Source organism: Phalacrocorax carbo, chromosome 9, assembly GCF_963921805.1.
Source record: "Phalacrocorax carbo chromosome 9, bPhaCar2.1, whole genome shotgun sequence".
In the NCBI taxonomy this organism is placed as follows: Eukaryota; Metazoa; Chordata; class Aves; order Suliformes; family Phalacrocoracidae; genus Phalacrocorax; species Phalacrocorax carbo.
This window is the reverse complement of record NC_087521.1, coordinates 9,704,157-9,730,492: the sequence shown is the minus strand read 5'-3', so window position 1 is coordinate 9,730,492 and position 26,336 is coordinate 9,704,157. Positions and strand designations below refer to the sequence as shown.

Genomic DNA, 26,336 nt, shown 5'->3' with positions numbered 1-26,336 from the left:
AGAATGCGTTGAAAGGTATTTTCAGATGAGAAAGGTCAGGTTTATAATTCACTGTATCTCAGTGACTGTTGATCTTCCCCTGAGCTCAGAAATCAGTCCTTTAAAAATACCTGGGCTTTGGTAGAACAGAATTTCTCAGGGAAAATACTTTAATTCAAGTTATTATTACTATTTCTGTTTAAAACAGTTTTAATTGCTACTTTTATTTTTAAATCCCATTTTGCATTTTTCAGTGTGAATACTGTCTGATGGTTACAGGAGCAACACATTAGTTCAAGGCTTTTTGCTTGAGAAAATTCCTCTTTCTGTAGTGAACTGGCAAATACCTCTCAGAGATGCATTTTTGTAGCATTCCAGAAGTTTGCTTCCATGCATTTTCAATAACCAAATAAATCAGTGCCCAACACTTCACGCCAAATTTTATAACACAACCACTGAAAGTTGGTGTGGGTCACTTTTATCTTTGAGCTCAGGTTGAGTAGATTGCAGGTCAGTGGAGGCATGCAATAAAATGGTGGGGGGTTTATTTGAAGACTGAGGCAGCATAATAATTCAAGAATATTCCAGCATACTGAGACATGACAGATGTCTCGATAAACATAACCAAATGGCACTGTTTTTGAGGTGGACCATATAAAAAGTTCTTCTCCTTAACTTTCTCCAGTAGGCAATAATTTTTTTCCTAAAACTCTCACCAACAGAGACAAGCAACAGAGACAGCAGTTCATATGAGAGAAGTGACTTGAAGACCTACCTAAGAAGGTAATTGACCCAGATGATATTCTTCTCACTTGCATTCTTGGCATTGACGGCTATGGTTGCACTAGACTGTATCCAGATGTAACCTCCATTCTTCTGCATCCAGCGGTAATACTTTGTTACACATTGACCCTTATTCAGCACTGGCAAAAAAATACAAACAAACAGAAGCAAGATATAGTGCATGCCAGAACTCTGGTAAAATGATCTTCATTGTACAACATGCCACAAGTATGAGCAGAGGATACTTGGCTTCCTTCAGGTAATGCAGCATGCGAGCGCGACGACAAACAGGACCTGAAGTTCAGTGTAACTAGTTGTACATTTTACAAGTTTTTAGAGTATAAATTTAATCTGTTTTTAGAAACTCTAGGCAAAGAAAAAAGTAAAAAGAACTACAAATCTCTTTGGTTCACAGAATTCTTATTGCTGTGTGGACATTTTCAATGCACTCAATGTCGAACTGTAAAAAAAGAAAAGTAAAAAAAAAGAGGCAAATTTATATGTGATTTATTCATAGCTCCTAGGTAGACCTCTTTGAGATTCTGGATATTTGAAAGGTTTGGGAAGATACTCTACCCCTGCTGCTTTGATCATTTCTCCATATTGCAGGCAATATCAACCACTGAACCTATACATCTGTTTCTTTGATCTTGTCAAACAGAATTTACAGTTCTCAGATGAACGGAATTTCCACTGGTCAGTGGGGGGGAAAGTCTTGGGAGAATTTACTTTCTACCAGAGCAAAGTAAATCCACCAAAAGACTGACAAAGAGGCCTAAGGGAGGCACAGAATGGCTTGGTTAGAGCCAAAGAGTGACAACTCTCCCCGATGTTTTAAATATGCTAGGAAACATAGAAACAAGTAAAAGCAATCAGTAACGTGAAACGGTGTTATTAAATGCTCACAGCAAGAAAGCTTAAATATACAGATGTTTGAAGTAATACTTTAGCAAAAATTTTGCCAAGTTGAAATGGATTTGGTTTGTAGCTGATGCTTCAGTGTCAGGAGGAGGGGATGAAATTCAAATCTTTCAGTGGAAGGGAGCAGCATGGTTTTAAAGAAAGGCTAAACTATACAAAATCTGGGTACTATTGTTACTGGAGCACTTAGTCTCCTCTGCATTGCTCACTAATCCCATAAAGCTTTGTGCACTAGAGGGCAGTGTGCATTCATATACACCTTCTGCTTTTGTCATGTCCTTGTCTCCGTCTGCTAAAATGAAAAACCTCTAACTGCTGTAATAAATTTGGCTAAATTAGCTGCTAAATGGTTATCTCAAGTAATATGTATTTGCATTAATCATCTTGCTCTAAACCAGAACAAGCCAGAGTCCTAAAGACGTAGTAAATTCATATTGTCCATTTAATTACGGCTAATAAGTGCTTCATATACAATAGTTTCATGAAGTACATTTTGATTTTTTTTTGTAGAGGGAAAAGAAAAAAGTCACTTTGGAAAAGAATAAGTATTTAATGCAGCTAAAGTTCTTACCATAAATGTGACAAACGACAGTTTGGAGCTTTCAAGTTAACCAAATGTCTACACCCCTAATTATACATATGAATGTATCTATATCTAAATCCATGTACAACAGATATCTACAGAAAAAGATATTTACAAAAGCAGCCACAAAAACACAGATGGTTTCTCACCTTGGAGGGAGCCCCAATCCCCACACCAATTTTCAACTACTGAATAAAAAAATCCATGTAAAAAAGTGCAATATAAAGTGAATGTAAACTGCAAGTTAGGTTCAGCTGTACTATAGACAAATACTTGTGATCTGGGTCCTGTTGTTTTTTTCAGCAACCTCTAGTTCACTAGGTTTGCTTCTAGCAGAGATCCATAAGTTTCCCTTAATTTTTACTTTTGTATTCCAAGCTCTAAATATTCTGCTATGATAATTCATTGGCTTCAAAACCACATTATACAGCAGAATAAAGATAAAATATGAACAACCGACTACCCAGCATTTCTGTCAAACCAATGTTGTATACCACTTTAGAAAACAATATCAGTTATGAAGAATAAGGGAAGAAAAGTACTGTTGTAAGTTTAGATTATGGTAGACTTTTTCATTTCAGTAAAATAGGACATTCAAAATACTCTGCTTCCAGCTGACAGTAAAACTGATATGCCTGGAAGTCTGGAGTGATATTGGCTCCTTTCTGGAAACCTGAACACCCACAGGTTCGTGCAGAAACTAGTAAAATCTATCTGCACTTGTATCTACTCATTATACTGTCATCTTCTTTATAACAGTTTTTATTTGAGGAGTTTACCATGCTACACAAGTACCAAAGGGTGAATCCTTACAACTGCCCAAAGGCGTATTTGAAAGTCAAGGTACCAGGTGAGTCACTAGCCAGTGACTGAAGAGCACGCTGCAATTCTGCACAGTGATAGCTATGATGACCCAGATCCTCCAGCTTTTTCAGTCCATTTCATCCTAGACAGTCCTTTCTCCTTCAGTACCTTTTATATTGGTTGTTGCACCACTGGAAAAGTCTATGTCATGAGCTAAACAGAGCATTCATTTCAGAACTATGGAAAAAAGGGGGAAATTAAAACCTTTTAAGTTATTTCTGAAGGAAAAGGTGCTTCCTTTTTCAAGGAAGAGAATTCAGTGCATCAGAGTAGCACACAAACCATCTATAGTCAGAGTTCCAGCTCCCAAATTACTATACATCTAAAGAATATTTGAAATAGTGTCTTGAAAATGAGGTTTCCATGAAGTTCATCTACCTGCAAATTCCCACTCTCTGTTTGGCCAGCTCAGATATATTACCACATACACAGGATTTTCCTTCCTGCATCTGTCTAAAGCACATTTCGTATGAGAGATTTGTGGACCACGCTCTGAAGGAAGTCCCACGATTCAATATAAAAATTCTCTCTGTAAAGAGATTCTCCAGCAGACCAGCTGTGCTGTGCTGCTAAATCTGGTTCTAACATCCTTTGAGAGTGAACTAGGCACCCCAAGCCAGTTCTGAAAGCTCATACTATAGCTTGGGAAGAAATTTTTCAATGTGATGAAAGAGAAAGAATGAAAAAAACCTGAAATGTTTTCTGATTTACAGGATTTTTTAACTGTTGGCATTGCCAAGCTGAAACTTAGAAATTAGATGAGAATTTTGAGAATTCCCTAAATTGGTAGATCCTAAACTTGACTAAAATTTGCTGAAATGTTACCTAGTTACTCAACTTGAATTCAGTGGTTAGCATGCAAGAAATGCACAGTATGTCATGCTAAGAACTGAAAAAAAAATCTCACTTATTTCTCAAAGTATGAATATATTGCTATGTACACAGTTCCCAACAGAGGGATTTCAGTTTTCCTTGGTAGCTTTGCGCACAGCAATATTCTTGTAGCAGCGGAGTGAAGGAGGGGGGAGAAGAAGAAACAGTCAGTGTTCTTTGCAGGAACCTATTTCTTTTGGAAAATCAAAATAAATCAGTACAAGTTTGTCTTCAGAAATATGGTTACAAAAAGAAAAAGAACATAGTTTCTTCCTGTAAGGCTGTTCTGAGAAATCAAAGCCAAAGCTTCTAAATAGTGAGTTGTGTTTTAAAAGAAGGAAGTAGCTTAATTCAGTTTGAAGAGGAGATGAAGAAATTGTGTATCAAAAGCAGTCTTTTAGCGAAGTCTCATACAAAAGGACATTTTACTCATGTGCATATGCATTTAAAAGCTACACTATATTGCGTATTCAGGTAAGTATTGAGTAAATAGGAAATGATGAGATCATCTTACATATTCACACAGCTTCACAAAGAGGCTCTTTATAATTGGTGAAAATATTGAGGTTACATCTGCCGTGCTATTCACCCTTCTCCTTGAAATACCTTTATCAATGACTGGATGGTATTGATACTGAATTCCCCTTGTGATAAACTTATAAGAATATTTTTAATTTACTGCACGAGGATGAAAATGCCATACTTAATACCATAGTCAGATACTTAGCTGCAGCCACAAGTACTCTTTCTACATTCACAAAACTGGCAGATGAAACATGAAAAGGAATACTGACTCTTTAATCTCCACTTCTCCACCTAAGGCCCAAGGCAAGCTGACAGGGTAACTTCATTCTGGAAACAGAGGGGTTTTTATTTTTTTAATTCTGGATTACTTTTTCTTCTGCTTTTGAAAACTGTGGGCTATAGGGGAATGAACCTGGCACAGACTTAAAACAAGAACAAGTTTCTTCATCTGAAAAGTTACAGTCCTTGATGCTTACAGGAAGGTCATTTTCAAAACCCACAGGAATAATAGCATCACAGCCAGAAAGAGTGCACTAAGTGCCTTATTTGCTTGTAACAGAGACAGTTTTTCATTTATAACAGCTCCGAGGATCAAGTGAGCCTTTGATGTTGTAAGGACTTTTCTATAGATTTTGCAATTAGTGAGTTAGATGTTTTAAATAGTAGGTACCCACAAATTGGATTTTAGCAATGAAAAAAAAGTACTGGGCAATATTTAGCAATGTTAAATGATGTTTGTTACTTAAACAGAATTAGGAGCTAGATGGTAGGAGACTTGTTGGCATTCGGTGAACAAACATGTGTCACCTATATAATTCTCCACAAGCACTTCGAGTTTGGATCTAGCACGCAGGGTGGGTTGAGGAGGAGCCAGGACAGTGTGCAAAAGTGTTCTCTACCCACCAGGCCAGAAGTGTGGCCACCACAGCAGATTGCTTGGGGAAGAATGCCACCTTCCCATCACAAAAGTCGCCATGGGTCTTGTTGCTCTACCTCCCCTCACTGCAGAGAGTTTCTTACCAGCCCTGTGTGACTTGGTGTATCTCTACAGAGTTCTCTTAAGAAAAGTAGGAAGATGATAACTGTTTAGAAATATTGTTTCTGTGAGGCTTTAGAAAGTCCCATTGTACTCATACCATATGACAGGAGAAAGCCCTGAGTGCTGGACAGAGAACATCTTTTTTAGGTTTGGGTAGAATGCAGTGTATTATGTCAATAACACTGACTGAGACTTGGCTGCTACCATGATATGAATATTAGACAATAATAATTGCTGGCTTCTCAAAATAAAGTCACCTTTTCCAAAGTCAAGCAGGAACCAGCAGGTCAGATTAATGAAAGAAAACCATACCGCACTGGTATCCAAACTCCCATCTACCTTCTTCATTCACCTGTGATAATCCTTTTAAGCATCTACTTACATCTAATCATCAGTTACTCTAAAAATGCAATTGATTCATTGCTTACTTCTGCAATATGGAATACTGTTTAATCTTCCAGTATAGGGATGTTATATACATAAATATCTGACAAATTACACAAAAATAAATATCAACAAACTTGCAGGAAAAAAAGAAAAAGCCTTGATCAACCATTTAGAAAAATTAGAAAGCTTAAGAATCTTTATAAACTAAGCAATATTTTCCCTCCCTCACTTTGCAGAAAAGCAAATGTTAAAAGTGGTCTGAGTCAAACTGAAAAAAAATGTAGATTCATATTAGGATCAAAGTTTGCAGCTCAAGGTCATCACTTGCAAAATACTGTGAGAAAAGTCTTGCATGCTACATGTCCAGCTAGGGAAGAAAAGTGATTTTAAATAGCGAAAAGAGTTTGGAAAAACATTAATGGATTTTGTAACCTGTCCTAATCCCAAGACAGTGGTGCTACAGCCCTCTGAAAATTCCTCACCACTGCTAGAGATTCTGCCTTCATTTGATTCCAAATTATCTCAGGACCAGGAATATGTTTTGTTTAAAATCAACCCTATGTTATCGGTTTACATGATGTCAGTTCACAGCAGCAGTACCAATTTATTAAAAGCCAGGAAAAAAAACAAACAAAATTATTTCCCAGGACTAAGCACAGATCATCATCGCCTACTTGAACAACAGAGACACTTTTCTTCCCCTCTCCCTTTCATGGTAGTTATACCAATTGCCCATGGTTTATAATTTAAAATTACAGTTTTATAATTATGCTTAATGATAACTATTAACAAGAATAGATAATGCTAGGTAGGATGTCTATTTTAAAACATTACGTAAGTATTGCTCAAATGTAACGACAGCATTATAATATATAATTCAGTGTATCACTAGACGCACTCTTCCACGGACGCTTACAGCATGCATATTAGAAAACTTTTCTGTTGTTCCTATAGATAAAAATGATGTAAATAAACCAACTAAATAAGTTTGTTTAATGATAAACTGGACTGAAAAATTAACTAGGTTTGTCTACCTAGCATTCTCTAGATTTTCTTCTCTCTTTCTTAACTTTTCTTTTCCCTCATGGTTTGTCTGTCTCCCCATGACTTTTAAAACTTCAATCCTGCCGCATAGTGATTTCCTTCTCCTAATACTGAAATGGTCATTTAGAAACCCAAGCCTGCTTTGAACACCAATTCAGACAGAACTTCCATTATCATTAATGGACTCTCTCTGTTCAAACTGGAGGGGAAAATGAAATCCCAGATCCAAAGTTTGCCCTCGGCTACTAAAACACAACATCAGAGAAGAAATTTGGCCCTGCTTCCTCAAGAAACTTAAATCTGTCCTCCATCTCTCCACTAATATTAATATCCATCACGTGACGACCTATGTAAGATTAATGACTTTAGAACATAATCCTTTCCATGCCAAATGTATCAGCAGACTATGCACAACTATCTCTTCTGCAAACAGGAAAAGAGATAGAAGTTTCACAGAAGGAGATTGGCAGCAATATTAATTTTCTTTTTGAATTTCATTGGTTAAAGATGGTCTGTTTCAAGGGACAGGATCCCATTAAACATGCTTTCATTTCTGGGAGAAGTGTCCCTGTTTGGATACTTGGACTGAGTGAAATGAGTGGTTTTCTCAGCCTAATCTCTAGAGGAAAGGGATCCACAGCATGGTGTCATGGTGGCATGGCACAACTGAATGTTCAAACACCCTTCTAACCACTGTAAAGATTCATCAGCATCTCACATTTGTCAGTAAACTACATTAGACATTTTAAAAGCATATTGTCCCTTTATACCAGATGACTTGAAAAAGTAAAAGGAAAGAAAACAAAACTTTCCACCTTTCTCCACGAGCCTTAAAAAGATAGCTTAGAACTAACTAAAAAAAAAAATATCCCTTGTAAAACAAAAATAAAAGCAGTTCTGAATACGTAAGCCTCTTATGATCTCAGGAACAACAGCTAGCAATCTGTGGACATTGGGTACAAAGCTTCAGACGTTTGGCAGGGCACTCCCAAAAGCACGCAGCGCTGAAGTCCTGGACAAGAGCCCACCCACTTTATAAGTTATCAAACATCAAAACCAACATTGATCCACCACTGGCCACATCACTCATGGATGGCAAAGCCACAAGTGATTTATGCAGGTTCTTCCAAACAACTGTTAATAAGACCTATTGCCACACTGTCACATATCTGATATATGCTACATATTTTACTGATACTATTTTCATATCCTTCTGGCTTTGAAAACTGTCTCCCTCAAAGACACAAGGCCAACTGTCCAGAACTTTGATCAATAAAAAGAAGAGGAAAAAAAACCAGTAGAAATAATGTGTTCTAAAACTCTGGAAAGATCTGCAACAGTTTCTTCATACCTTCACATAGTAACGTTTCAGGATGGAGTATTTCACAGCCTAGCAAACTACAAACAAAATTCTATTCTGTCCTTAGATTTTCAATGGAGAAACACTGTTTCTGATTTAGATTACAAAATGGTGAACACTTTTGGTCGCAGCAATCTTCGAGTGAACCTCAGCAATGAAGGTAAAAAGATACGTGGCTGAAGTACTTTTTCCCTTACTTTAAAACGACATACATTTACATTATGTAGCAAAAGTCACCACAGAAACAGTTTAGTGGACAGAGTGAAGGTGAAGCTGCTGGAGGTGCACAGTAAAACCTTTTATTCCCATGGCTTTGCAATTTATCATGTGCTTCTGCAATCTATCACAAGAATAATATCAAAGTAGAAATTCATCTTTGGGGTTGGAAATTTTGAGCACAAAGAGACTTTAAAAAAAATAAAGAAAATGATTAAGGGGGTAACCAGAGGTTCCCAGCAGAAGTCAGAACTCAGCGTTCGCTCTATAGCCCCTTAACGCAGTAGCTGTACTTATACAGCTGGTACTACATTCATTTTTACTATAAAAATGGAGAAGAGTTTAGGTGTAAATTTCAACTGACTATGAGCTATGGAAGGCTTGCAATGGAGAGCCTACAAACTGAAATAGGAATGTACTAACCAGTATTGCATTAGATTAAATTTGAAAATGAAATAGCATCAGGAATTAAGTTAAAGGGTTATTAATGGAAACTATATCTGAGCCAGCTTGTAAAATAACTGTATATTGCTAAGCTACAGAAGGCAAAATTCTGCAATTAGGTTCAGCAGCTAATGGTTTAAATAGCTTAAAGGTTTAGCTTTGTAGAGTTTTCTGGTTTGTTTACTGTTGAAAAGACCTGATGCTTCTGGTAAACTCTCTCATATAATTTACATACAGAAGACCTCTGTCCAATAGCACACAATTTGCACATGAAAAATTTAGCCACAAAAATATCATGAAGATTAGAAATTTATTGGGATTTAAAATAAAATCTGAATATTTATATGGATAATTAGAATGCCAAATATTACAACCGTAACAACCATCATCTACAAACAGAAATATAAGAGGTGGTATACATTCTCGTCTCTCAAGGAATGAACCAACCAAGAATTAATAGTGTATTATGGACAAAATGAGGGTGCAAGGCATACATAATTGCATATTGCAGAGTGTTTTCCCCCTTCTTCTAAAGTAACCAGCTTTGGTCAGAAAGCAGACAAAGAATTTAAGCTAGATGGACCAGCGCCTCTCATAACCCAAAGAAGCACTTGCAGAAGCAAACACAAGATCTCCAGTATTTTGGAGCATGGCTAAAAGACATGAAACATACACACTCTTAGTTAGGTGCACATCTCTTGAGATTCATTAGGTCTGAAAAGCAAACACCAGGCATGGGCTAAAACCGAAGTCCATGCTCCTTTTCTTCCTGGTATGAATAAAGAAACCTGCTTTCTTTATACACTTCTGTTTCTTCTAGTTTCTTATCTCGTGTTCCCTCATCTTGATCTGTCATGACTATCTCCAGTCAAAAGGACATAAGGATGTCAGTCTCCAACGGAGAAATCTTTGTTGGCCCATATTATGGGCAGAGAGGAAGATTGTGCAGGTGGTCAGGCCAACGCTGCTGCAATACTTTGAAAACAAGATACACTAGATTGTCATCAGGATGCCAAGCGGGCTTGGTTTAAGAATTAGCTAAACACCAGACATTCTATCAGCCTAATTTAGAATCAATCTTGCTTTTTAGTGATGATAATAAACTTGTACAAACATGAGATTCATTTGTATATTTTTGCATTTTATTTCAGTCCCAGAATGCAAAACCTGACATTGGAATCAGTTTGATTTTTTTGGTGATTGAAGATATTAAACACTACAAGAGCACTGAAATTTCGATCTGATTAGGATAAAAATTCCTCAGGATCAAAACACTTCTTTTTTCCCCCTACAGTTTTACTAATTGTGTGCTACTTGACATTGCAGAGTTATTCCACAGCATGATAGCAAAATATGTGAAGTATATTTTACTGTTAGAAATTATCAACTCATTCTATTTGTTTTTCATGTGTTTGAGGTTATTAAGAGAATAAAAAAAATTATAACTGATGTGCATAAGTTAAAAGGGTTAGTTCAACTACAGCTGGTAGGCTAAACCACCAAGCAATATTTTGTATAGCAACAGAATTTTTCTACTGAACATACATAAAAGAAATCATGAATATATAACTGATTAAAAAGCAGATGGAAAGGGTAATATTCCTTGAAAAATAGGGGAGCCATGAAAAAGGTGAATGTGGAATAGTTTATTTTCAGAAAAACTGGATTATTCTAACCACTGGAAACCAGATAGAGTAGATCAGAGGGAGTGCTACCAAACACACTCATCAGAGACCTTTGCTTTATGGGAAATGAACTGCCCTGGCTCACTGTTCCTGAGGAATTGTATTTCTTATAGCTGTAAATCAAATCCTGAAGAAACAGGATGATATTTTCTAAGCAATAGCTGAGGACAACAAGTAGCTTTTTTGTCAGTGTCACATTTCTGAATTTAGACCTCAATTAGGATTCCAAAATGAAAAGACATGTATTACATACCAATATATACTTGTGACAGTGTTCTTACAAGCAGTATATTAATTTTCAAATGGTGGCACATTGTCCTATATTTGCCCAAAAGTATATTCATGGTTGCCTTCAGAGGTCTTGACTTTTATCCCTCCTTGCTGCTTTCTTAATGACCTTCATTGAACAAGAGCATCAAGTACTTGAAGTTCAACGAAGATCATTATTCTTTTTCAATTACACAGAAGATGTATACTCCTACAGCACATGACATCCATTCATTCTTAGCAAGAAATGTACTTTTTAAATCAAAAAGGGATGTTATAGACCTCTTTATGATAACATCGTCAACCAAAGGGAAGCACATATGCACAGTATCATACTCCAGAGAGCAGCAAGCGTCAACTGCCCTTGCTGAGCTCTACAGACAGTGCTAAGACCTGATGCAACAGTAATTTGATTAATCTGCTTGATTACTGATGTTGATTTAATGTAAAACGTATCCTACTAGCTTTAACATCAGGGTTGTTTTCTTGTCACTAGAACAAGGGCAGTTCTGCTCATGCAGAGACTCAGGGCTTGGTGAAAGTGTATGAACTGCTCTATGCTTGACATGCAGTTCAGCCCTGCAATGTTTCTACGGAGACGTAAGTAAAAAGAGAGGATACCATTCTTACAAGTGTTAAAGGTGAACTGGGGGCATGAGGGGTCTTTCTAAAGTGTTAGTTCTAGATGCATAACTATGAAATGTAAAACGTTCAACTCTTTCATACCACATATCCTAATGAAGAGCTCTGTTACACAGAGCTAGGATTAGGGACTGTATCTTGCCATTTTTGAGTGCTCAAATTCAAACACAAGTTGTTGCAGCTTAACCAGTTGCTTTGTGTCAGCTGAGGCAACAGCTAAGCCATGATGCTGGATGGTGTGCAGGCTGCTAGAGAACTTTTTAACTATAATCTCTGTGAGAGAGACTTGATTTATGATGTGATATCTGTGAGGATTCTACCAGCAATTTATTCAACAAACACAGCGAAAATGAACAAATGAGAAGTTTCCCAAACTTCTGAAACCGCGAAACATTATAAAATGTGAAACAGATTAATAAGGTAGAATTGGAACACCAAAAAATTGGCTGGGAGATTTGTGAAAAAGCATGATCATTGAAAACTTGAATGAAACAAGATAGAAACAATATCCCTAAACTTTTTATTTCTGTTTGAAAATAAATGATGCTTCAATAACTTGCGGGATCACTACCATGTATTATTGTATTGGAATAAATGCAGGCATATGTAGAGTATGAATGCTGGTTTAATAATCCACAAGGGCATCAAACTATGACTAACATAAATCTTTAAGTAGAAATCTTGACCCCACTGAACCTAATGGAATTTCTGCTATTTACTTCACTGGGGGCAGAATTTTAGTCCATATAAATTTGCTTTTATAGGGCATAATCCCATGTCCATTGAAGCCAATGAAAGCTTTTCCATTGACTGTCACTGACCTTTCATTAGGGCAGCTGTTCTCTTACAAAAGACTCTTGTCACTGCTATAGTCCTGCAGACCTTCTTCACCATTATACTTGTTATGGTCACATTCCTGAAACTGCTTTTGTCTCCTTTTATCTGAGATAGCGTTAACAAGGCCTGTTTTTCAAAGTTTCTAATGGGCTGCTATGATCTGAAGCCATCAACAGCCCTCTTGATTTTTTCTGTGTGATTTTGTGCAACATTTTCTTCTTTGCTTGTTTTTCTCTTTGATGTCTTTGAATAACCTGGATGAGAAGGCAGGATGTACTGGTCTTACTTTTCCCACTTCTTTCTGATATGTTGTCAGTGAATAGGCATAGTAGCAGTTTTATTTGTAATTCTTTTTACCCTTAGATCTATCACTTCAATTTGGGATCCTTCTTGTTTTAATCTTTAAAAATTATTTTCTCTCCTGTAAAAATCAATCAAGATTTTTAGCTGCATTCTCCAGTCCTCCAAACACAAACTTTTCAGTTTGCTGCTTTCTCAAGTCCTGCTTCTACTTTTCAACAGGGCTTTCTAACCTTTACTTTAGGTTCCAGCTCCTCTTAAAAATATTGCATAATATTGGTTTTTTAAAATTGTAATCTCAAGCAATTATTTCCTATGTTGTACTGGTAAATCCCCTGCATTGTATATTTTGAGGAACTGCAGTTCTGCTGGGTTTTACCTTTTACAGCAGTGTCTGCAAGTTTCTGAATTTTAGCTTTGATTTTATTTTAACTAAACCAGGAGGATTCTCTCTTTCCAGCTTGTTTTGAACTTGATTTTCTAGGACAGACAAGTTGCTATGAAGTGTTTTGGGATTTTGTGATTTTTTTTCTCTTGGTTTTTCTACAAAGTTTTTTTCCAAATGCTAGAAAAGTCGAGCATCTTTCTGGGCAAATATGTGAACCACTTCAGCTTCTGCAGGAATTCTAATGGACAAGTATACTTTCTGACCTATTCCCAAGTCTAATTTACACTTGAAGATCTTTCAACCAGAGCATGAGTTTGAACAACGTGAAAAGACCTGTACCTGAGATGGACTAATTCCCTGCAATGGTACAGGCTGGAGACCAACTGGGTGGGTTGTTGCTTTGTGGACAAGGACCTGGTGGTCAGTGGACAGTATGCTAAGCATGAATTATCAGTGTGCTCTATGGTCTGTGCTAAAAAGCATATAGGCAGTAGATCACAGAAAGTCATTATTCCCCTTCACTTATCACTCTTCAGATTGCATCTGGAATCTAACTTCAGGCTTCCACCACAGGAAATGTATCAATAAACTTCAGTGAGCTTAGCAGAGTTCTGTCAAGATGGTCAGGAGCTGGAGTACTTCTGTGAGGAGAAGCTGTGGGACCAGGCTTGCTCTGCCTGAAGAAGACGTGGCTTCAGGTGGACCTAACAGCGCACCTGCGAGGAGGTTATTGCAAAGATGGAGCCAGAGCTGCACAGTCAAAACAGAAAAATTCCAACAGGATAGAAGGGAAAAAACATCACTGTGAGGATAATTAAGCCTTATTAAGGATAATTGGATCAGGCCACTCAGAGAAGTTGTGGAAAGTCTGACCTTAAAGATTTTCAAGATCAACCAGAGAAAGTGCTCAACAATTTGCTTTGAATCAGTGTTGATCCTGTTTGGAGCATGAGGGGGGACTAGGTGATGTCTGAGTCTCTTCAACCTGAATGATTCTATGAACATCTTTTTCCTACAAGCCAAGAGACCAACTATACATAAAAGGTGTAACCAGCATCATCTATTGGAAAAAAGTCAGCCTAGCAAGAATAATTACCCTATAGGCACACAGCCAAGTTTGTAACCCCACTGTGCTGGATGCTAGTAATAGGAGAAAGTCCCTGTGTCTATAAAGCTTGCAATCCAATCAGTTAAACTGGACACACAGTGAGAGCAGGACCACAGTAAGTTGAAGTGATTTTCTAGAAGTCATTCCTGCCTCCAGGGTCTCCTGAGTCCTAGCCCAGTGCTTATACACCGGACTACGCTGTACTCGGATTGTCTGCATAGGCCTCTAAGTTTTCTGAAGATGAATGTTTCATAAAGCATATTCTATTTCAGAGAGAAGTGGCCATTCAGAAGATTAAGGTCTTTTTCAAATGGGATGTTCATCTCTGCCAGGTGGTATGTTAAGTCTGAGTCATAAATATCTTTTATTTCTTTGGTCACATAGTGCAGTGGAAGTGCAACTTGTCATTTTTGACTTCCAGTTTCAAGAGCACCAAGTAAGTTTCTACATTTGTTCCTTCATTTCTGAGCAGCTGACATTTCTGCTGGATATTAAGCGCTCCAAATGTAATTGATGCAAAATTACTTTGTTTATAATTTGGATAGTTGATTTTACTTTTTTCCACAGAAATGTATCTAACCTGACCTACTTATGCCACATGCACTTTACCTTCTAGAAACTTTAGGGTGTATCTGAAAGCTTTACAGAGCTTGATACTGTTGTTGGCTGTCGTATATTATCATAGAAGCTGTCCCTGTTCTCCTGCTTTTCAGTTACATTTATCCTCCTATCTTCCCTTGCAGATCAAGCGAGGTACTTTCAGACTGAAGATTTATACTGCCTTCTGTTGTAGTCATATGGTTTTGTAAAAGTTAATTAAATGTGGCTGTATTTCGGTTGCTACCCTTTTGTTAGGAAATGCCAGCAGGACGTGGTGCAGGGGGAAGAGTTATTCAAATCTGGGACTCTGAATTTAAGAGGCAGTTTGCAGATAGTCTTTTATATTAAGAAAAACACACAAGTCAATCATAAACGCAGTAAGCCACTGAAACTTCCAGAGAATTATCTGGCTTCACTGCAGGCACAGATAAATTAGAGATTATGGGCCTAAGTTTCTTTTCGCACCAGGGTAAATCAGGAGCACCATCACTGAAGTCAACAGATCTCAAACAAGAAATTAGGCCCTATGGCTTTTAATAAGAGGAATACAAAGAGTTTAATTACAAGGAATAAAGCTGAAACTCCCTTCCCCCATACAGAGACAGATGCACATGCTCTCTGGCAAGGTTTGTCTCTTGTAACATTTTTGTACTCCTTATCCTGATCAGATACTACCTGTATGCAAATAACAGGGACTTGGATGCTATAGGGATGGGGGCCATTTACCTGTTAATACATGGAGTGGTTAAAACACTGGTAGAGCTATAGCTCAATTCTGTATTGAAAGACCTGGTAAAATCCCAAATATGCTGCAGTTTTTGACATCCACCTTATGACTCAGAAATAAAAAACAAAGAGAGGAGTTCATTTTCTGTGCTAGGGAGGGAGTTTCTCACCTAAGCAATACCTCTTTGAAGGAGTAAAACAATGCACAGCATGTGTAAATGAACAGCTGCTGGAAACTCCGGTAATACAAACATAATTTTTTATTTCCATATATGTGAACAATCTTACATGTCTATGAAAAGACTCAAAAATAAATCACAAAAATTTATATTTGAACCACCCTCTATGAAACTCTATGACAAAAAAAAACGGGTGCAAGATGAAGGCCCCAGTTGTGGAATACAAATAATAGTTCAGGAGCAATCAAGTGTTGTACCAAATTATTTTGACAAAAATGGAAGTACTTACAGTCTAAATGACTATGTCTGATGCCTTCCACATCTTCAGCATGAATGAAGTGGTAACATCTCTTTCCTACGATATCTACAGGGGTCAGATCCATGTAATCACTAATCCTACAAAGGAAAAAAAAATACAGCCTATAATTCAAGAAGGAAAAGAATACAAGAACTATCAAATGACTCAGAAAGTGAAATCTGCTAAAAGTTTTTTCACCACTATAGCAATTTGAATGGAATATCTGTACAAACAAGACATAGCCTTAAAGAAAAGAAAAAAAGATAGAAAATATTTTTTAAAGAAACCTTGAAATCACTTTATCCATTTAAATAAGTAGGAAGTTAAATTCTAGTGCATATTCTCCCTGTCGCATAACACCAAGACAATATAATTCCATGGAATTGTAAAGCATTAGCAACAATCCAAAATCCTCATTAAGAGACCAAGATGATTCAAGGTTACATAATGAAGTAAAAACATGTTATGTTTATACCAAATGATTAGAGACATATTTCATTTAAACAGATTGGTCTTCTATTGGGTATATTCATGAAAAAGCTCTTCAACCACTTCTTGGCACCAAGTCCAAACTGATATTTGAAGGGATATAATTTAAATGCTGAGACATACAGATGCCTCCGGGTGTTATCTTTTTTAGTCTAATTCATTTGGGAGCTCAGCTTTCACTCTGGGCCCTTTCAACTGGGACTTTGTTGTTTATTCCACATAGAAACTTTCAAATCTATTCTGCAGACCTTTGTGTGCACACGTCTGAGTATGTGTGTCTGCACGCTTGTGTCTGTGTGCATGTGTAAACTTCTGTCATGGAGTGTCAAGATGTCAATGTCCTTAAATGCAGTACAGAACATAACAAAACAATTGGAAAATAGCTTGCTCACACAAGCATTTAAAAGTATGCCTGTTTTCTAGAAATAGAAACAATTTTTAGGGTTTGAAATATGCTGCGATGATTGGGGTTAAGCCCACTTTGCAACTGTAAGGTATAATTGCCATCCATTTAAGGGAGTTGTAAGAAACACCAAACATCTTAATATAAGCAGATAGCCAAAACAACTGGAGTGCAATCCTGATGGAGGCCACTGGGGAGGCTAAACCAGAAACTGAACCATGCAGGTCTAGGGGTTTCCCAGCAGGTAGAAGGGTTGAACACAGACACTGAGGCACTGACTAGCAAAGCTGTGTTTGCCTGGGTGCCTGAGGCAGGGAGAACGCATAGACCAGAAAGACTGAAGGAGATCAGAAGCATTAGACAGCACCACAGCAGCACTGGTGGTTTGTCTCAGTTAAAACAAACATGAAAAACATCACAGGTAAAGCAGGTAGACTCAAATTTTCTAGTAAAAATTGTCAAATCAAGTTTAGCACAAAACACAACAGCCTTCTCCCACTTTCATGACAGAGCATGTTGAAGGATGTGCACTTTCAGACAACTGGCTAGTAGTTATAGCACTTAACCAAATGTGGAATACCCATCTGGGGATACCCGTCTCATGTTTATCACAAACCACAGTTGAAAAGCACATCTCCTACTTCTCAGAGAGGACACAATTCACCATGGTAAAGACAAGTCTCGAACGATGGCAGTGGGAATCCCTATCCCTCCTGCTGAGTTCCTCCACTTCAGTTGCACAGTGAACTATGGGCTGGGAAACAAAGGGCCTGGAATCTCTGCCCAGTGATAAGAAACTGCACCAGAAGGAAGGGAGCCTGAGATTTAAAGGTTCCTGCCCCTGGACTCTATATTGTCTTTTCATACTAAACTAAGTGTATAAACTGTCCATGGGGCAGGAACCAGAACTCAAACCTCTCCCCCTCCCATGCCTACACTCTCCTCACTGGGACACTTTGCTGTCTCTTCTCTGGTCCAAGAACTGGGTGTTTTCTATTAGGAGGTGGCTCTGCTTCAAGATCAGGGTGAAGAAATCCCACCCTGACTTACCTAGCAGAAAGGGGCAATCTCCAGGCAGGCCACTGCCCTGTGATGTACCCAGGCTGCGAGTGCTACAATTCACTCAGCTGTATTTTGGTCATCTGCAGCAGCATGTTTGTGTAAAGTCTTCACAGATAAAAATAATAGAATCATAGAATGTCCTGAGTTGGAAGGAACCCACAAGGATCATCACGTCCAACTCCTGCCCCTGCACAGGACAACCCCAAATTCACACCATATCTCTGAGGGCGTTGCCCAAGTGCTTCTTGAATATCATCAGGCTGGTGCTGTGACTGCCTCCCTGGGGAGCCTGTTCCAGTGCTCCACCATCCTCTGGGTGAAGAACCTTTTCCCAATAGCCAACCTAAATCTCTCCTGGCACATCTTCCTGCCATTCCCTCGGGTCCTAAATGAACACAGCAAGACAACTGTGGAAGCAGATTCACAATCCCTTAAGTTTAAGGATAATATTAAGAAAAAGCTGTTTCAAACTGACATATGAAGGACATAGGATTATTTTTTTTAATGAAAAAAGTGGAAGAAGAAACAGAAAGAATATCCAGATATAAGTGATGATCAATGGCAAGCAATGACACCAAAACCAGCAGTAAAAGAAATCAAATCAAACAGAGCACTCGTGCTTATATTAAAGGTACCAAAGATGGAAAATGAATAATTTGCATGGAGAAAAGAAAGAAATATTAGAGTCTATCTTAGAGCACTAGTTAGGAGACAGATCTTGTGGCTCCCAAGCCCTTTAACGAAATAAAGCAACAGGTTGATGGGTAGGAACTCGGTTCTGCTGAACACACAGACCTGATCCTGTAAAACATAAGCACAGGCTTATGTTTGAGCAGACTGGTGATCCCACTGACTTACAGGACTGTTAACATGATTGAAATTTAAAGGTAGGTATATGGTACAGTGCTTTGCTGAATTAGGACCAAACTGTGCACACATTTGTAGGCTTGAAGCTCGCTACACAAGACACACTCTGAGTATCTGAAGGAACTACTGGCAACCACTGTCATGGCCAACAGGCCAAATCTTTTGCATCTGGAAAACACCATGTTCACTGGGTTATTTCCCTTTGAGCATATATTAGCAGATATGGCTACAGCAGTCCACATTAAACTGGGCTATAGGCTCTCTCCAGATGGTCTCCAATCACTGACAGTTGACACTGAAAATACACAGACTGATGCTGTACTCTAGCAGGAGTCTCTTTATTTTGCTCTTAGTTAACTATCACTATCTATGATGATTTGTCCTCTGCAGGTTCTTTTCTCACTCCACTTACTAATAAAGAAATTCTAGACTACTTTAGATTAGATGGTGAAGTTTAGATGACATGAATCCCGCATTTGGAAAACAGATATGGATTAACATAGCACATTTGAGGCAGCAAAAATTTATATCCCCATTTAACACTTTCAGAACAAAATATTAATTGTTAGAAATAGCCAGTACACTAGCTAACAGATCTTGTTTCAAAGTTGACTAGTTTGTGCACTGGGTCCAGGATTCTGATGCAGATCTCTTCATTCAGAGGAAAGTAACAAGATGCACCCAAAGACTTGAGTAATGTCACTCCTGTTCCCTGCTGCTGCAAGCAGGCAACCACTTGGAAAATGAGGAGAACTATTGATCTCACCCCTGCTGATCCAATGGTCCACAGCGAGCATTCATTTCAGTTAAGTAGCACGGCTTCTGCTCCATACTCCCTGCGGCTGCCAGTAACTCCCCATTGCTCCATAAATAGTGCTTACAGCTTCCCCAGCATGGATCCATTTTTCTCTGTTTTCATCAACGTTGTGCTTGCTTTACTGTGGCACAACAAAGAATTTCCTGGCTGCCCCTAAGTGCCAGGAGTCAAACCCATATATTCAGGATGGGATACTTATCTCATTTTCTATAGTCCCAGAAGAGAGATCCCAACTTCCTCAACTTGGAGAATGGCCTTGGCAAAGGCCCAGGTAATTCATCTGACAGCTTCAATCAGCTGTTCAGTTAATTCCTTCCCTTATTCTGTCCTTTCCACTCCTCCAGCTTTTACAGTCATATTCTGCTTTGTACCTGCTATGAAATCCAAGTCCTGTCAATCTCACTCCATTTCCCATCAGTGGAAATCCCACTGCCTCAGTGAGCTAACATTCACCTCCCAGCCCTGGCAGAAGTGTTTCTACTATTTGAAATTCCTTTTATAAACTATTTTAACACTGACACAGGGGCTTAAAATGGAACTATTGCACTGTAATTTCAAGTACCATCATATGCATTCTACCCTAGGATATGAGATAAAATCCATCACAAAAAAGGAAAAGTAGCATTATAATGTTGCCTTTACCTTAACAAATGAAAAACATTAGTAAGCTCAACACTTTCTTGCATAAGTCAGTTGGCTTACCACAGTTTACCACGTGTTATCAGCTCTTTCTATGTGATTACGAATCAGCGCTGCATGTCTGATGCATTTTACGTTTTTCAGTGATGTCTTTCTCAGGCATTTAAAAGCTTTAGTGCTAAATGATTGTAAAGGGAAGGTTTGAGAAAAATATTTATTTGAAAAAAATACATACAAAATTTAGGGCTCATAAGAATGCCAAACTGATGGCAGAGTAAGTATCAATCTTTCTAACACGACCCACAAATTCATATCATACTTGACCTGACGAAAGAGTTCATTTTTCACATCCATTTGATTCCTGGCTTTTTTATTAAGGTTGCCAATGAAGGTAACAGTAAGTGCAGGTGATTTTGTTAAAAGGAAATCTGTTCATTAGGAACTGGACAGACACCAGCAACTCATTTCACAGAGGCCATTGAAGAGCTCTGCAGTGGTTGCAGCTTTCCATTACTACCTAGGTAGGTCACAGTCAAATCAAAGACTAAGGCAAAAGGTTTCTTCTAGATCCTACTGCTAATCCCCAGGGGTCTTTCACCAGCTGCCAGGTTACACAGAGTCTAGATGCTCATTGGGTAGAGTCACAGGCAAAAGCTCAGCTCAAACTTTAATATTGTTAGCAGCTTTCTCTGTGACACTGTGCAAGCTACTTTCTATGAAGCAGTTTTTCAAAGCTTAAAAATGAGAATAATATATTATCTTTTAGATAATGCTTTGGCAGTTTAGATGAAGTGTTCTCTCTAATAGACAAGTAACATTATTATTAATACTATTGTGGCAGTTCAGCAATGCGACAGCAAAGATAACCTCATAACTGAAATCCAAGATTATTTTAAATTGTTTAAGGCTCAGATTCAACAAAGCACTTGAGTGTATCTCTTTTATAAAAAGTTTATATGGATGTGCTATTCTGATCATAGGTATTCCATTATGATTGAGCAATTATGATTGCTCATATCAGAGAGCTTCCACTCTTAACTTAAAATATGCCACGGCTGCTGTCACATGAAAAGCTTGCATTAATCATCTTGTTTGATCCATTTTTTGGTGGTAGATCCCCTTGACAAATTTTCTTTTGACTGCACTACCTTCTTTCTTCCTTTCCAACCTTTATGCCATACCTCAGACTTCCATCAATGGACCCAAACTTCTTTATTACTTGTATCTTCCTTCTCAGGTATCTTCACTCTTCTCTACCTACCAGTTCCCTAGGTTTTATTCATATTTTTCAGGGCCCTGAGGGCACCAATAAGCCTTAATGGCCTTGACCAGTGCCCCTGGGCCCTTCCCCCACTCTGCCCACAACCAGAACCCCATTTCTGCCCCTTGGGGCCTTTCTACCCTGCCCACAGCCCAGGACCCCATGCCAGCCCCCTGGGACCCCCCCACCCTGCCCCAGCCATGCTGCAGCAGGGCCATTCTCCAGCACCCACAGCCCTGCCCTGCCCAGCCGTCAGCCTTGTCAAGCCAGGCCCAGTCCAGGTCCTGCCTCAGTCTCGGCCAGTCCCCAGGATGGAGCCCAAAGCCTGAGGCTGGTGCTGCCCTGGTGCCCCCCCGCTGCCCTGCTCCTGGCTGGGGTGGTTGGATGGGCCCTGGCTGCTGGGCCCTGCCCCAACTGACCCCCATGGGGAGCCCCTGATGCTACTGGCACCCAGCCCCCAGGGAGTAGACAGCTGAATGCAAATCCTATCTTCCACCTTCTTAGATCGCTTATTGCTATCACATTGAACATAACCCCCCTCAACCAACTCCGCATCACCTGTTCCCATTTCACTGCTGTCTTTCCCGGTATGCACTTAACCAATTTTATTCTACATTTTTTCCATCTCTTACTGCAACAGATCCCACCTCTCTAGCCTACTATCTAGGCCATCTGTGCTTCTGTTCCATTAAACACTGAGCACAATGTGCTGTAATCTGCAAATTAGTTAAAAAATTGAAAACTTTAAGACTTCTGATAGAATGACTTGTGAAGGGGAGGACGGGGGAGTAAAAGGACAGCAATACAGGTCAAACCAACGTCTGTCTGTCTCGTCCCAAATCTTGCCTCTGAGAGGAATGGTGGGAGATTGTAAAAAGCAGGGAAAGCTTAGAGGAATCTTTCCTGGTCTATTCTCCCCTATTCCAGCATGATGTCCTGCAAGTTATAGTTTTTTGAATTTACCTTTATCCTCTAAGAATGTAATGAAAATTAAGAAGATGATGATGAGAGTGAATTCAATGCTCTCATACAACACCACGATGACATTGCAGGAGTCACAAATTTAAAAACTTTTTGCCAAGCTCATGGAACAAAGAATACACACAGCTAAAACAAAGAAAAAAGGAGCTAAAAGCTGTACCTATTTTCACAGTAAATGATATTGAGGTCCATATTCACACGAGTGACAAACATGTGGCAGTCAATCCTGACTTCATTAATTGTAGGAGGTGGCAAAGCATGAGCAACGACAACAAGTCCCATGATTTGGCTGGGTACTGTCCGTCCGTGGGACAGTGACACTCTCAGACGTAACCGGCCTGTTATATGAATCACCTGGAAAATAAAAACAATAAAAGAAACCCCAGTGAATTCTGGATGCAACTGTGACATTAGTTTCTTTTAAAGGATAGCATTACTATTCCCTACAGACCACTTAACACAGCCAAAAATTATACTAAGCAACTGCCAGTGTTAGTGTTAAGCTTATTAATATTGGCTGTCAACATGTCCTATATGTCCTCATGGCAAAAAAGAAGACAAGAACATAACAGGCAAATGCTTCACATTCATCAAATAAAAACCTCAGAACTCCTGTGGTATTGATTTTTGTTGTGGTGGTTGTTACAGAAAGAAAGAAGAAGAAAAAAAAAACAAACTAGAAATTCAACAAAGAAAAGAGAGGGGGGAAATAATGAAGGTAGAAAGTAATTAAATATTAATTTTATAACATTTGGAGATTGAATATGAGACAAAAGAATTGGCAGTTTTGGAAACTTTTCCAGAATAGATTTAATTGAATTGCTAGTCACCTACACCAGGGAGACACTGCTCACAGCCTTGAATTACTTCTTCGTGGTTGGCAATCTGAGAAGCAACAGCCTAGAAGTGATCAATGAGCTCAGCTGCAGGATGGTCTTCCTGCATCCACAGCAAGCTTTTTAAGAGCTGGTAGACACGTAATGCCTTTGCCTAGTACACTACCTATATATGGAGAGCTCTGGGGGGCGGATGGTTTCTTTCTCTATTCACACGATAATGCCAGAAGATGCCTGGGAGATCCAGTTGCACCCCTGGAGAGTGAAATTCTAAGAGCACTGCCTGAAATGGAGTAGGTTGAAACTCTGGGAAAAGAATAATCCACCACTTCCAGTTTCACTCCTTCAGGAGTTCTGTGGATAACTATAGGGGTTGTTTTTATATAAATACAGCACCAATGCCAGATATCAAAGTGAAAAAGGAAACTGAAGTTCCTTTTATCTTTATCTCTTTTTTTTTTTTTTATCATTAAAATATCTCCTTTCTCCATTATTTTACATTTCGACTCCAGCCAGTATGGTGAATCTGAATGAGGAGAGTGATTAGCTGCTTATGTTTGTCCATTTCAGCTGCAGGTTTCTGACCACCCATATTTGAAGTAATTATTGCCTAAACTCACACTTAATGCACCTTCCAAGGGCAAACTGTTCTATGAATATTTGAAAAAGTTCCTAAAGGCATGGATGCAAAAACACCATTTCAAACACCCTTTAATTTTTTTTTTTCAAGACCTCATTAACTAATGAAGAAATAGCTAAAAGAAATAGGATTAACTTCACAGGAAGGGCAGTAATAGTATATTTTGCTCCTTCTAGCTAGGCTTGCATATATATCTGTTTTTTATCATTATCTGTCTCTTTTTATCATGCAGTTCCAACTTACTGCAAGAACTCCAATCTGTAAATGCTTGGAAAAATGCTGATGGATAACTAGTAATAACGTGAAAAATAATCTTATACTGAACGTGCTATGCAAAAGTATTGTTCTGGTTTTTTTTTCATAAGACTCCTTATGTTAATATGTTTGAAGTTGGCATTATCATTTGAGGGAATTTTTAAGATATATCATACTTAAAATCCATTTATCTCTTCCTTGTATTTTTTGAAACCTCCATGTCATTTGCATCTAAGTATCAACATGATTTGTTTTTGAGTAACTCTCTATTCAGTCAGTACCTCGCTTTTTTCTGATCCTTCATCTGAACTACACCTGTAGCATTACCCCAAGAGACAGTTCCAAACCTGCTAGACCCACCATATATTAACACTGTTGAATTTCAAGAGAGTTTGCTTCCAGATTCAAATTATTTAGTTTGTTCCTAACTCTATCATGGATCAAAACGTGTTCTAAATCCCCATGTGAATACAAATTTTAGGGGTCAGCACTCAGTTGCATTCTGATTCTGTACACTGAGAAACGTATAGCAAAGTGCCCATCAGTTCCAGTGCCTGTGTGGCTCTAAAGAAACTGTATTTCCATGCCTGAAATCCCTTTCTATGACAACATTAGTCAAACACACCAAGAGGGAAATTTAATTGGTAGTAAAAAACAATTCTATCTCTCATAACCTCGTCTACATTGTGAGTATTGCCACTTTTAACACTAGTTCATTTGAACTGGGATTAGTGGTGAGAGGAATTATAGGGTCAGTTATCTCCGGTAGCTAAAATTAATCTCTTTATAATTCAATCCCACAGCACTAGTCTATCATATCCTAAAGCAGTATTATGACTTTAATGAAGCTAAATTGCAAGAATAAACTGTTTTATGAAGTCCAATACTTGGATCCAAATGTAAATATTTAACAAAAATTTGCTCAGAATTTTCTAAAAATAAAAAGTTAAATGCAGATCTTCTGTGCAGTTTTCTTTATAAATGCTTTATTCTGAAAACTATGCAATAGTCCAAATCCATCTTTAAACTGTAACTGTCTGCTTTCTAATAACACTGTATGAAAAGACTGGCTCATATAGATGTCACAGCAAGAGAAGACGGCGATACTGTGTTCTGCTCCTTATAAAAAGGTGGGTGAACGCTATACTCCTGATCACAGGGATCATCAGAAACTTTGTATGTCAGGAGCTGAACAGATTTCCCCAGCATTTCTCCATCTGACTCCTAAATGAAATTAGTAGCAAGACTCCTCTTGTACTCTAACGCGAGCTGGACTGGGTTAACAGTTCAGAGACTGTTTCGCCTACAAACTGTTTTTTGGCAGGTGTTGTAACCTGCATGATGATTTCATCCTACAGAAGCAGAGGGAAATCTTACCATCAAAATAGACCTTGTGACCTGATCTAGATCAGGATTTGACATAGGTCGCTCTGACCTGTATTACTGCTTGTAGTGTAATGTAGTTGTGTAATAGTTATACTTGGATAGACCGGTTGGGTGAACCAAAAAGCATCCTGTAACAATAAAACTTTTAACACTGTGAAATGAAAATAACACTTAGGCTGCGGTAAAGATGTCATGCTGAAGGAAAGCAAATGCTATAAAAATCTTCTGTACTGTTTAATTGCCTTGTTAAAAAAATTCTAAATCAACTTTGCCTAACACTCCAATATTGAAAAAAAGTCATTATTTGGCTTTTATTTTTAGCTGATTAGAAAAGAGATTTGCAAAATATTGTAAGTACATGTAAACACAGTTTATGAGTGTGGGAGTGTTAACAAGCCACATTACTTGGATAAATATATATTTCTTTTCCCTGCCATATGCTCTCTTTCGTCATCTGTTAGCGATAAGCACTTAGATGTGCTCTACTAATGTCTACTCATTATAAACAAGCACATCACAAAGACCTTGATAAAACCTTCCCTCTGTCAATAGTTAAGGAAAGGAAAGCCCAGCGATTGAAAAACACATCTGGAACCTGCTCATCATCCTTTAAAGCTAAATCTCACCTCTGGAGATGGAAATACTTTCTTTG

General features: G+C 38.3%; 1 protein-coding gene across 2 annotated transcripts in view; it reads right to left on the bottom strand.

The window, feature by feature from the left end:
* The window catches only part of NPAS3 (neuronal PAS domain protein 3), a 628,382-nt gene that overhangs the window by 9,689 nt on the left and 592,357 nt on the right, over window positions 1-26,336 (bottom strand). For both annotated transcript variants that reach the window (XM_064460238.1, XM_064460239.1), the window contains 3 exons: window positions 22,728-22,921; window positions 16,040-16,146; window positions 755-902 (listed from right to left, as the gene is read on the bottom strand). In XM_064460238.1, coding sequence (XP_064316308.1) covers window positions 755-902; window positions 16,040-16,146; window positions 22,728-22,921 — 449 coding nt within the window. The remainder of the gene's footprint in view (window positions 1-754; window positions 903-16,039; window positions 16,147-22,727; window positions 22,922-26,336) is intronic.